The 14,017-nt window shown below is 38.1% G+C and overlaps 1 protein-coding gene across 7 annotated transcripts in view; it reads right to left on the reverse strand.

Annotated features, from left to right (window-relative positions):
* Positions 1-14,017, reverse strand: part of Zeb2 (zinc finger E-box binding homeobox 2) — a 134,424-nt gene that overhangs the window by 7,626 nt on the left and 112,781 nt on the right. For all 7 annotated transcript variants that reach the window (XM_031370161.1, XM_031370160.1, XM_031370159.1 and 4 more), the window contains 5 exons: positions 11,545-11,733; positions 10,637-10,851; positions 7,935-8,043; positions 5,090-7,059; positions 3,520-3,700 (listed from right to left, as the gene is read on the reverse strand). In XM_031370161.1, the coding sequence (XP_031226021.1) occupies positions 3,520-3,700; positions 5,090-7,059; positions 7,935-8,043; positions 10,637-10,851; positions 11,545-11,733 (2,664 nt within the window). The remainder of the gene's footprint in view (positions 1-3,519; positions 3,701-5,089; positions 7,060-7,934; positions 8,044-10,636; positions 10,852-11,544; positions 11,734-14,017) is intronic.

Below are 14,017 nucleotides of genomic sequence, written 5' to 3' on the forward strand. Positions count from 1 at the left end.
TTAAATCACTTAACTCTTGTCCATTAATATAGGTTCAACCATCTACTAAATTCTAAGCAAAATAATGCATGCATCAGAGAGTAGCGTACATGCAAGAAGTAAATCTGAATGGAGAAAAATTACACATGAAAATTTTCTTGTTGCTTTAGTTGTTAAAAGATGCATGAACAAAGCTATCCTGTGATGTCTTTTTGATGCCTACTGTCTCATCAGCTCAGGATCAAAGGTGGCCAACCAGTTAGATCATTTTGTGGAGAGAATATATGAATATAAGGAGTTTTATTTTTCAAAATCGTAGAATGAGAGCAGCATCTGGACTGAAAACAACTATTCTCCAAGACAAACTGCCATATCTTTTAAATGCATGGGAGGTGGATCCTATAAGGACAGGCAGCCCGTTTTTAAAGAATGTATTTGGTAATAGATACTGTACTTGTAATAGGGTCACATTAATTCTATATCACAAACAGGCAACCTGAGAGGATAAAGGACTCAATGGTGATGCCCTGCAAACTCAGTGAGTCACTGAGAGTTTGACACATCCCTTATACTAAATATTCTACCAGTCTTGAGAATCTTCACTAACAAGTACTTAATAAATTCAATTTAAAATAAGAGCTAATGTGGGAATTTATTTAATTTTAATTTGTTTGATTAGTTTACCTGACTCAAATCAAAATGTCCTAGAATCAAATTTCTATATGAATAAGATTCAGAAAAAAAGCCCTCATTGCTTAAAGAAATCCAAACACTCTTTGTCACTGCTGCCTAGGTCCAAGCCTCAACAGACAGTGAGAAGGAAGACAAAGTTAATGACAAAGAGAAGGTTGTGGTATGAAAAATTGCTATATAACTTAGGAACAAAACTGACCAGAAAGTTATTTAAAATTTAGACTTTGTCTACTCCAAAGTAGAAATACCTTTATTTCTTTTCTAAATAAGGTGGTTTGAAAGCAACTAGCATAGTGTCTCAACAGAGAAAGCACTCAATCATTATCAGATTGAAATTTTAGTGGAGTAAAAATGAGTCCTTGACAGTGCCTACCAAGAGGTTCAGATCTTTTATTTCAGTCATTGTTTATGACAATTATTCCAATTGAAGTTAACATTTACAAAGTATTTCCTTCTCTGTACTATCCAGGGTATCTCCCTCCCCCAACCAAAACCAAGCAAACAAGCAAGCAATAAGCCATTGGTAAAAGAATTAAGCAGTATGACTTTGGTATCTGCCTAGAAAATAAATTTAAAGTAGATTATGGAAAAAGAGCACAAACTCCCAGGAATAGACACTAATTTTCTTCTTAATTTAAACAGTTCTATAGACAGATAACAAACATACTTTATCAATGACACATTTATAATCAACATATAATAACCAAATGACAGTTCAACTTCATTGCCCAGCCTTAGAGTCAAGACAATTCTCTCTTATAATATTCATATTAACTCATTTAAAATATTATTTGATATTAATATAAACAAAAGGCTTATGGAGCCCAGTTAGAAGAAAGCAAGCTAAATTTACATATACATCATACTGACACATTTCATGAAGAATTTTGCTTGGATGGAACCTAATACAATGACAATATTAATGTCATGAGATGTTTGGTCAAGAGACCAAAAAGTTAACAGATTGGAAACTCTACAAGCTGGGACACCAACAGGAGGATAACTAATCACCAGTTCAGAGAAGCCATTGCATGACTAGCATCCTGTTGCTAGGCAATGTTTCTAGGTAGCAGATCTCTCATCTTAAAGGACCAGGATATTTACTTTTAAAATAATGTGCTTTTTTAAAAATATATATATATATACACATTTGTATTTGTCAACTTTTGGGTCTCTCAACTAGCTGAACATCTATGAAGTTTATGGACTAGCTTATTTATAGGAGATAAATATGCTGACTGGATGTCACTATGTATGAAAGCCCTCACTAAAATAAAAGTTTTACACTCACCATGTAGTAAATGATAGAGTTTGCATATGGTCATATAATAAGACCAATCAGAGAGGGAAAGATGCCTTCAGTGATGTGCCTATTGTAGCTGAATAATGAAATACAAAATATATTTGAGGTTGATTAAAATTAAAGTAAATTTAGGCATGAAAATATTTGTTACTCTGTAAATACTTAAATAAGACTCAGTATTAAAGAAAGTATAATAAATGAACAGTGTAGAAAAAAACTGATGTTTCAATATATAGCTTAAGTATAAAATTTGTGTAGGTTTGCAAACCAATTTGGGGTGTTTTAATATTAATTGGCCTTTTAAAATAATAACCATAGGTATTATGGTTGGAGGAAAAGGAGCTGAACTTGTTGGACCAGGAGCAAAGCTGTTACAACCTGAGTTCTCTTCACAAAGTGCTCTCAGCACGAGTGGTCCAGCATGGGCCACTTTCCCCCAGTGTTCAGCTTGATTCTGGTTACATGTGCTACCTCCAACAGATGTCTAGTGAAGGATCTGGGAAGATTTGGAGTGCCGTGTCTCCCAAGGTATCTCGTATCAGAATATGTACCCTATCTGCAGATAGTTAAGAGTTAACGCCTCCTCTTCTGCGCCATAGGCACCAACGCTATCTTTTGCCCTTGTTAAAAGTAAAAGGTTTCCCTACACTTTATCCACCTTTCTCCCATTTCCAATATTTTGAATATGACTCTATACTTTCTTTTCCCCACCCCGGATGAATACAGATTTCTAGTGGAGAAGACTTGGAAAGGGATTAGGGGCAGGGTAAGACTAGGTTTCCTTGTTTAGAGCAGAAAAATGGGGAGGAGAGAGGGAACACTGATGGAAACTCCACTACAGAGCTGCAGATCTGATCTGGAGTTGTGGAAAATATCTTTACATGATGAACTTTTAGGAAAAGTACCATTCAACCTATAGTCCCAAGGAGCCCTGGGACTGCTGTCTTGTCAGGGCTTTGTCAGTGTCAGTGATTAATAGATATCACATGAATTGGAGATATTATTTTACTCTTTCAATTATAGGATTCATTGGATTATTTGGTCTCTCGTTTTTCTTTTATGGAAATAACATTTATAACTGATTCAGAAGTGGCCAATTTATGAAAACCAAACAAAGTCACCCCAAAGCATGGCTTACTTAGTGTTTGGATGAGTCCACTAGTATATCACTGACCAGATTTATTATAATATTTTTACACATACATAAATTTACCACAGCTTAAGAATTTGAAGATGCTTTCAATAATTAGCTCTTGTCATGCCATTTCATTACCCTGGGCAATTAAATTTTCCTTTGACATGATAGGCATATTTGTTTTACAGATAACTTGAAAGTTAGGAAGACAAGCACACGCATAAACACATGAATGATCCAGTAAACAGGCAACACAAAAGTTCTACTGAGTTATGCAAAAGGATTACTTCTTTCTTGTTGAAGGTATCAGCATATGCTACATCTGATGTTGCACAAGTGCACTTATTAAATATTACGAAATATACAGCAGGCCGGAGAGCTCTAGCTAGCTAGTCAAAGTCGCTCATACCTGTGTGTTCGTATTTATGTCGCAGAAGGGAACTGCTTTTCTGGAATGTCTTGTCACATAAGTCACATGCATACATGCCACTTTCTGTCTTCTTTATCTTCTTTCGAGACAGACAGGAATCGGAGTCTGTCATGTCATCTAGGCCTGACATGTAGTCTTGTGCTCCATCAAGCAATTCTCCCTGTGATATAATCACATAGTTCAACACGGTCTCTTCTCTTTGTGTTTACACCAAACGATTGAACATAGGCTGACAACTGGAGATCCTCAAAAATGCTAGATGCCAATCTATCATATAACTAAAATCTTTTCATTTTTTTCTCAATAACGTGAAGTTTCACATTTCAACAGAATGCAAACTTCCTCTGCCTTAGATGGGAGAAACAGTTTTCTTAAATCTTCCACTAATTTTTTAAAACCAGGGGAAACTCAAGAGTGAACATTGAATATCAGAATTACTATATTTTCCAGTGTACTTTACTTCAAAAATGATTGGTAGCTGTAGAAACCTCATTTTAATTGAATTTTATATTTAGGTACAAAATATTATTATTATACAATCTATTTAAATGTATGTCTACCAACTAAAAGCCTTAAGCTATATTTTTATATTTAATTTTCTAATTTGAAATAGAGAATATTAATAACACTTTTTATCAATGTTCTATCTATGTTAAAACAGCCTTCAGCGTTGAGCAATAATGAATGTGGATCAGTAAATTATTAAATTTCTTGATATTTATTTTGTCTTGGTGCAAAGGAGTGCAAACTTGCATGATAACATACATTTCCATTTGCTAGTCCACAGTTTAGTTTTCTTAGACTATATTTGCACTAATTAATACTAGAGAAGATTAAATAGGCTTAAATGCATTTACAGAGAGGGCAGATGTGTTGTAAATTGGAATACTGGACAGCTGTTACAGCTGTGCACTACCACGTTGGCTCCTATTTTGCAAACAGGGATTATACAAAACAATACCAAAACAATGCCTGCTTTCAGATTCTACCATCTATAAATTATTTGACCATTGGAAAATTAGGCAAGAAGTCTTGTATAACATGTAAAATATTTCTTTAAAAATATTCTTCAAAATGAGCTCTTCTTTATAAAACAAAATAGATATTAAAATTTAAATATGTAATTCCTTCAAGTCATCCACATCTTTCAGAGCATGTGGCTGTTACACACTTCAGTTTCAAGCATGTAAGTAAGCTAACCAACAACTATTATCAATGCGTAGTTCTCAGAAGAATTCTTTATTTTGTTTTGTTTGTTTTGGAGACAGGATCCTGCTATGCTGCCTACCCTTAAACTAGCAAGCTTCTTGCCTTAGCTTCTTAATAATCTTATCCTTCCAGCCACTGGCTTTGCTAGATTTTTTCAAAGCTTTCCTATTCCTGATTTTCCCACCCCGACTGAAGGTTTTTCCCCCACCTTGTGCATCCTCTAGGTTATTTATTAATTTATTTACTACTGGGCAGGCTGGGAATCACAGCTAGGGTATCTTATGTGCTAGAGTACACTTTTCATCTCCTTTCTTCAGAGCAAAGTGACACATCTCATTACCTGAAATCCTTGTTTCCTCTGGTATTTCCTCCTTTGCTGCATATCAGCAAAGGTAGCTGCTCCCGTTGGGTAGGTATAGGCCATATGTGGTAGGAAGCTCATCTGATCCAGCCCTGGGTATGGTCGTAGCCCAGGGATGCTGGTCTGGACTGGTGGCATGAAAGTGGCAGGGGGAAATGCGCTCTGTGGTGGAAGAGCTGTGTATAAAGGCTTGGCACTAAATGGGTTCATGCCGAACACAGGGTTAGTGCTTTTACTGTCCAGGTTATTAGAATTTGAAAACTCTTTCTTGATAAAAGTCAAATTCAGAGGCTCATCTGAATTTTCAGATGATGAAGAAACACTGTTGTGGTCTAAGTTTATGCTAGTAGCTTTTGTTTTGTTCTTTGTGGCTATAATACTTTTGGGTTCTCTCATTTGTTTTGGTAATGACAGGTCCAACGGCTCAGCCTGCAGCTCCTCAGAAGAGAAGCTATTTGGAGTGTATGAGCTACTGTGGGAGTTTTTAGAAGATGTGGAGGAAAGATTTAAAGGAGAAGGAGTATTACTCCTTGAGTGGTCCAGTTTATCAACTGCTTTAATATTGGTGAAATGGGACGATTTTGTTAGCCTGAGAGGAGGATCACAACTCGTAACACTGTTGTGGAGTTCTGCTATAGATGGTGATGTGACGGAGTCCATAGGTTTTACAGGAGACCTGGGTAACAAAGACTCTTTTGTGCTGGGGTTACTGTTGGGAGCTAACGGCTTGGAGGTCCTTTCCAGTGATGGTGACCTGGAATTCGAATACTGGTAGACTTTTCTTTGCTCAAACCATTCCTTCACAAATTCCTGAGGAAGGCCCACAGCAATGGAGATTTTCAGCAGTTCGTCAGAGTTGGGCTCCATGTTCATAGCATAGTATGCTTTGAGTACAGACATGTGGTCCTTGTATGGGTTGATGGGGCTTGTCAGTCCTTTCTCAGAAAGTACAGATGACAAGAGGAGGGCTTTATTATCAACAAAAACTCCAGCTTTGTTGGGGACTATGTTTTCATGAGGTTGCAGGACTGCCTTGATCTCTTCATTCATCTTACACAGGTAGCGTTCATGCTGATGCAGGGGAATAGGGCCTGGGAAGCTTTCTTTACAGAACTGGCATGAAAATGGAGTGGATATGCTGTGGTTCTCAATCATTTTATCATCAGTGACCAAATCTATCAAAGTACGTAGCTTCTCTTTCTTTATATTACTGATCTGTCTCCTGGAGTCAGTAGTCAAGCTCTGGAGGCAAGCTTTGGCTTCATTGACTTTTTCTAAGGTATAGTCAATAATACTTTTAGTGGCACCATTATGACTCACTACTGGAAGACCAACAGGTGGAATATTAGGAGAAGTAACCCCTTGTTCTTCTGGCTGAGAACATGGATCCTTCATGTGATAACCTTTCAACTTTGAAATGTCTTCAGTCTTGCAGTCCATCTTTTGCCTAGAAACCGTATTGTCCACAATCTGTAGAACCTTTTGTACCTCACTCAAGTTACTATTCATAGTGGGAAATCCAAGTAAGGGGGCTTCCATCCCTACACCTAAGTGCTGCATTGGACTCTGAGCAGATGGGTGTACACCTAAAGGGCTGGTGGCTCCAAGCCCACCGTTCATAAAGGGACTAGTGCCACTAAACCCATGTGTTGCCATAAGAACTTTATAGTCATTGAAGTCTAGTGGTTCTGTTTTAATTTTAAGTAAGCCTGTCTGCTCAGACATGCTAAGTGGTTTTCCATTTTCCAACTTGTTCCTTAATTGAGTAATGGCTGAGTTAGTGGGAGAAGAAGAAACAGAATTAGGGGAGGAACCCGTCTTGATATTGTTTCTCATTCGGCCATTTACTGAGATTAAACCAATACATTTCTTGCTGCTGATATGTGAACTGTAGGACCCAGAATGAGAGAAGCGTTTCTTGCAGTTTGGGCATTCGTAAGGTTTTTCACCTGAAAGGATAATTAAAATTAGCATTAGGTAACATGAAAAGTTGTCTGCTAAGACAAGAATCTGTGAATCCAAATGAAATTAATCTAGGTGTAGAATGTAGGTGGACCCTACATTCTAGATGCTTAATTCAGACTTATATGATAGTTATAACTATCTCTGGGCTTTATCTACCCCGGGTGGACATAATTCAAGATGTAAGCTGTGGAAGGTAAAGGCTATCTATGCCTTTTCCAGTTAGAATGCCAAATCTTGTCAGGCCATCGGCAGCTTCCTATTTAAACAGAGTGTCAGATTAATGTGTGGTCAATAGCACAATAAAGATGTCACAGTATTTAAAGGGAAGTGTGGCCATGGCTTTAATCAACTCTGTGGAGATCCCTTTGATTCTACCAATTCAACTAGCTCTTTGAATAGCATCCAATTTGGTAATAAAATGCTTGGCAGAGCTATCAAACTATGTATAAAGCAGAAATCTCAGTGGTAGGATGTGGGTTTATGAGGTACAGCTAACAGGAGTCAAGGAATGTTTAGCATATGCAAGTTCCTGTCCAATTTTCTCCCCCTTTTTCTTGTATAAGTTTAGGTATCAAAAAATGAATATCTTTCTGAAATTGCAGCCCAAATATCCCCAGGTCAAAGTTACACAGTTTTGTAAAAGTCTCTAGGTTTAGCAGAAAACACAAATCAAAGCCCTTGTGAATTGTAAGAAGGATGAACATTTATAGGATACCATAGGACTCTCCAAGACTCATAAAGGTTATGAAATAAGGGGGTAAGCCCACAGCACTCCACCCAGGACTGTGTACATTGAAATGGTCTCCATAACCTTCTCTAACTGGAAAGGATGCAATGTGGCGGGCCCCCTGCGACTCACCACTATGAATTCTCAGGTGTTCTTTAAGGTGGTGCTTGTACTTGAAGGCTTTGCCACACTCCGTGCACTTGAACTTGCGGTTACCTGCTCCTTGGGTTAGCATTTGGTGCTGTCAAAGGAGAAAAATGGCCATTATTTTTGATCAGGAGGCACAAAGGTGATTGCTTAGGAGTCTTTTTCAAGGCCTCTTTCTTAGACAGGCTGAGAGGTCCGAGTTCATGCTTATTTATCTGCTCAGACTTTCAGAGTTGCGATAGAAGTGGTAATGCTGGTAATAAAGTGGGAACTTTTCTCTTTTAAGACAGTGCTTTCCATGCACGTCGGACACTCGCTTCACAGTTACGCCTGACATCTTTCTTCTAGAGCGTTTCTTTGACCCTTGAGATGAGAAAGTGTGGTCGTAGAGATGCTCATGGATCTTTGGGTTTAGTGCAGAATCTAAACCCTAAAGGTTTCCTTTCAGAATACTGCTATCGTGTTGAGGAAAAAAAAAAATAGTTTCCTGAAAATTATAAGATTGTTCTTTTCTTTTTACCCACACTTAAAACAAACAAATGTTCATGAAGTTTTCTGTATACAGGTAAAAGTGTATCTTACACTAAATCAAACTGAAATTTAAAGAAATGGAGATCTCCCCCCACCCCCAAATAAAAGACAAAAAATCCATTTGACTATAAATACTTGGTATGTCTGTTTAACTGTCCCACTCACAGTGCTACTGGCCCACGTTAACTCTGTTTTTCTTAGGTGCTGCCTATCAGATTTGATTCATTATCAAATAAGAGACAACATCTTGGGTTAGAGCTGCTGGGACAGCTTTATCACAAGCCAGTAGGAAAGACTTCAACGACTTTTCATTTTCCTTTTTAGTAGTGTGCAAGAACCAACAGAAAAAAAAAAGTTTCCTGTAAAGACAAGTTAGAGGCAGCACAGACACAGTCCAACACCGCTGACCTTTTTGGACAAGAGGGGAAAGCAGTGTGACTTGGAATTCTAAGGAAAAAAATACAGTCATCCACTCTGGATGCTCAAGGTAGGAGGCCAGCCTTTTTTTTCCTGCAGCAATGACACAAAAGCCTTTTGCAAAAAGACAGCCCAGAAACGGTGTGACAACTGCTAGGGTGTGCTGAATCTTCCCACATTCCTAGTGAGACAGATGGTGTTACATGGGACACAGGGAGGTTTGTTCAAACAGCAGCAACCTTCAAAGATCAAGCGGGGCCCAACCCGCCGAGCGCCATTGAGGGACCAGTGCTCATATGTTGCCGAGTTGCATAAACAAACAGCAACAGCTGCTTTGTCTCCCCCACAGCCCTCAGAGGACTACTATAAACTTTAGTTGTGCCACTGTTAATATGATACAATCATTTTAATTTACTAATTGTAAATGCCATGAGCAAATGAGGGGACTTTTCAACACCAAAGCTACCATTCATAATGCGCCAACACAATCACACTTCTGCATGTGAAATTTAAAGCAGTTATACTAGATAAATATCTAGGCTTTTTTTTTCCTAGAGTTTTTTTGTGCCCAGAAGCATGAGAAGACAAACTGTTACAAAAGTGTAACTGCACAAGCGTATTACTTATAGCTGATCTTTGGAAAACATTCAAGTAACAAGTCCAATCAGAAACAAATGGTGTGATAATGTGACATAGTGCCTTAAATAGTAAAAATTTGTAACACAGTATTTCCATTCTTGCTTAATTGGATTTGTGTCTTCTTTTCCTTATTCAAAGACAATAAAGCCTATGATGACAAATCAGAGTTTTATAGAGAATGTCATATTTAACCATTTAAAAAATATATAATATTAAAGTTCATTTAGGGCAATTCTGTATCTGTAGGACCAGTTATTGTAACTTATGAAACACCATTACTGTGACCACCCAACACATCATAATATCAATTTGCACAGTCAATTCTCCCAGGAGGATAGAAAGAGCAGTTTTGCTGAAACATTTAAGAGATGCTGTGAATCAATCCTGCTCAGTCATTTCAAGGATTTAAGACCCTACCCTTACCTTTCTAAGACAGACTTCTTATTTTTAAAACAAGTAAGCTAAAAGAGGCAGAACAATTTTGGTATTTAACTACAAGCATGGATATTGAGATGAAATTATTTTAATTATAACCAATGTTCTTTATCATTTATCACTTTTCCAATTTATTATGTGTATATGCATATAACTTGTATGGCCTTCCTATCTTCCTAAATACATATTTCATAAATTAGTAAGTTTCTAAAGTATTCTAAGTAATTTAAAAGTGTTTGGTGACAAATGAAAGAAATACACACTTCTTTTACTATGCGTTAGGTCTTATATGAAAAAAAAATGCCTACGCAAAACTAGGTGAAAAATGGAATTAAAATTGCTGAGATGTTTAATAATGTATAATTAAAATGCTACAATTTCATTCACTTTTTGTGGAACATAAAAATGAAACTAAAGTCAAGTTAAAGTGCAAATAAAATTTCTAAATTAGAAATTAACACACTCATTCGATCGTGAACATAAGACTATTAAATCATATTAGAAGAGACCATCAAAAAATCATTTAGACCTCAATTAAAGCTATTACCATTAAAAGATCTGCATCTTCAAAATGCCATGAAAAATTAATAATGATTGCCAATCAAAGCAATATCGTTTCTCTAAGGGGTTATTATAGAAAGAAATCACTTAGAACCAACCCCCACCTGATCTGTCCCTGGCTTGTGCGTCACCATATGCCTCTCGAGCTGGGTGCGGTAGGCGAACGTGTAGCTACAAAGAGGGCAGGAAAAGTTCTCTTCATTCTTCTCGTGGCGGTACTTGATGTGCTCCTTCAGCGATGTCAAGCGCTTGTAGCCACGGTCGCAGTAGGGGCAGGTCAGCAGTTGGGCAAAAGCATCTGGAGTTCCAGGTGGCAGGTCTGTAGCCGAGAGGCGAGAGGGAGAGGAACGGGCCAAAAGGTCAGTAAATCAATGGCAGCTAATGGGCTGGCTGCCCGGGCTGCTATGACAGGACTCGCTGCAATCTGCTCCTGCACAGCGCCATCATTGCGCCAGGCCTCCTCACAACCAGGCCCCTTGAACAGCCAGGGCAGGCTTGTCCGAATCAGCTCACACTGCGCTCGAAAATTAATTAATTACTTGAGCTTATTTGTGGGGTGGGTGAATTTAAACAGCTGATAAATGAAGAAATTCCCTTCGGGTGACTGACAGTCCCTCTGAACCCTAGACTCACATGTTACTCAGGAATTCACAGGACGAAGGAGATTTTCAGGTGTCAGGGAACAAAAGGTGAGGGTCAGTGATCTTAAACTTTTTTTTTTCCTCAAAAGTAAAATATCTCTGAAAGATAGGAATACATTTAGATATTTTTATCTCTTAGAAATGGGCTGTAATTGTTCTTATTCTGTATTGGATGTACAAATGACACAAATTTGCTGACAAAAAAAATTTCACAATACCCTAAAATTACAGTTCTAATCTTTGCTCATGAAATTCCATGCCTCTGCAGCTGTTCTTGAAATTTTAAGGTAAACACCCAGGCATGTAGTGCATTTGTAATTGTAACAGCTGCAGAGGTCAGTATCGTGGCTAAAAATGAATTACAGCCTTACCATTTTCTTCTTGCCCATTGGCCTCTGGCGTGCCAAGGCGAGACAGCTCCTCAGGGGCTTCTGGGTAAATAATGGCCGTGTCGCTTCGCTGAAGGTATTCTTCAATGCTGACTGCATGGCCATCTCTTTCCTCCAGTTTTCTTTTGGCAAAGTATTCCTCAAAGTCTGATGTGCAATTTGCATTCTTAACTGTAATCATAAGCAGAAGAGAAAGGTTTTTTTCATGGCCTTCTTCCTAGGTGGGCAAGTCTTCCAGGTCATTGTTAGGACAAAGGTTGGCGTGTTGCTAGTAAGACTTAAAGTAGCTCATTTGTCAGAAGGGAAGATGACCAAATGCTTATTAATGATTAAATGCTTATTTTGATAATACACGAAAAAAGAGCTTACTTTGTTTAAGTAGGCAGATTTGTTTTTAGAATGTCTGTCTGTATAATTCACATATAAATGAAAGAAAATTTAAAATGTATTTATTAAAAAATTTTTAAAAGTGAACTAAAAGAAATAATAATCCCTAAACATGACCTAATGTACATTTGCAGATACTTTAGTGGTCTGTCTGAAACTTCTTTTTGTCTTAAGAAAAGTAAATTTAGCTCTTAGTGACAGGAAAACCTTGACAATCTACTCTGAGGAGGTCAGCAGACGGTGTAGGCTTCTCCGGCCCTTCTATAAGCCCTTGAGTAAAGTATTCTGAATCACACTCACAAAAATGGAAATTTAACTTTCTTAAGGCGCACTAAACTTCACCTCCCTACCTACAGACGCATATGCTGCTAAATACAAGCTTCTGTTATGCTCTTCTTTGAACAAGAGCGTTAGTCAAGTCTACATAGTCAGAGACAGATGTGAATGACAGGAGAAACATCCCTACAAGTACAACAGTGTGCCTTCGCTAAAACCTCACAGAACGCAGCATTCTCTCTCACTGTGATTTTGATCTTTGCTCAGCATTGTATAGTTAAAATAAAATTAAGCTCTCAGCTGATAAAAAATAAAACAAAAAGTAATGGAGCCCCACTGATAAAACTGCAGCATGGTTTCTATATGATTTTAGCTTCCTAAGTTATGATTATTTTTTATGAAATAATTATTGTGAACCAACTTCAATCTGTGTCACAAGACATGATATACTTAAAATCTCTAAATGCATCTCTGAAATTAGTCATGGCTTATATATCCCAAATAAAAGATTATACATAACATAGGGCTGGAAGAGTAACTGTTATTCTTTATGGGTGCTGGGAAAAGTGCCTTGCTCTAGCACAATGCATGACAAACTCATGGTATCATGGTTTGAAAACAGTTCCCTCTGACGCCACTAGATCTTTATGATATTTTCTTTGCTACAAGAAACATGCAGAGTTTCTTATAGGAAACATCCTTGGCAAGTTGTGATGTGATAATGTTCAAGCAAGCTAGTTAATTTTCTTTTTTCTTTGGTTTACATTATTATAAACTTGTGGATTTTGGATAAGAAGACTAAAAAAATAGAAGCTCCCACTTGTTCAACTTGTGATGATTGAAAACCTAAACAGCAAAGGCCTATGTGCCTAAGTGAAGAGCAGCGCTAACCTTGTCCTTCAGGAAACCACGAGAGAGAGAGAGAGAGAGAGAGAGAGAGAGAGAGAGAGAGAGAGAGAGAGAGAGAGAGAGAGAGAGAAGGAAAGGAGAAGAAAAGGAAAGAAAGCAAAAGAAAGAAAGAAAGAAAGAAAGAAAGAAAGAAAGAAAGAAATGAGTAATCCAAATGACACCATCTCAAAAATAAACCCATTGCTTCAAATTTGACTGGGTATTATGGTGGTGGTGGTGTGCGGTGGTATAAACAAAGGTAACACAGGAATCCAATGAGCTCTAAAGATTAGGAAAGCTTTAATGGTAGAAACTTGGAACTAACTTACTCTCAAAGCTGGAACAGCAGTGTGTACACAGGTGACTAGGAACAGCATCTTGGCATCTAACTTGGAGTGCAGAGTGAAAGAAAAAAAACTGTAGGATGTTGGGGAGCAGAGGTAGTAGAAGTGGGAAAATGCAGGGGAAATATCCCTTCTAAGGTCTTTCATTTTTATTCTAAGACCAAGAAAAGGGGGGGAGGAAGAGAGGGAGGAAGAAGGGGGAGGAAGAAAAAGAAGAAGAAGGAGAGGAGGAGTATGAGAAAGAGGAGGAGGAGGAGGAAAAAGAAGAAGGAGGAGGAGGAGGAAAAAGACAGAGGAGGAGGGGAAGGAGGAGGAGGAAGAAGAGGAGGAGGAGGAAAAAGAAGGAGGAGGAGGAGGAGGAGGAGGAAAAAGAAGAAGGAGGAGGAGGAGGAAAAAGACAGGAGGAGGGGAAGGAGGAAAAAGAAGAAGGAGGAGGAGGAGGAAAAAGACAGGAGGAGGGGAAGGAGGAGGAGGAAGAAGAGGAGGAGGAAGAGGAAAAAGAAGAAGGAGGGGGAGGAAAAAGAAGGAGGAGGTGGAGAAGAAGAAGAAGGAGAAGAAGA

Source organism: Mastomys coucha, unplaced genomic scaffold, assembly GCF_008632895.1.
Source record: "Mastomys coucha isolate ucsf_1 unplaced genomic scaffold, UCSF_Mcou_1 pScaffold15, whole genome shotgun sequence".
Taxonomy (NCBI): Eukaryota; Metazoa; Chordata; class Mammalia; order Rodentia; family Muridae; genus Mastomys; species Mastomys coucha.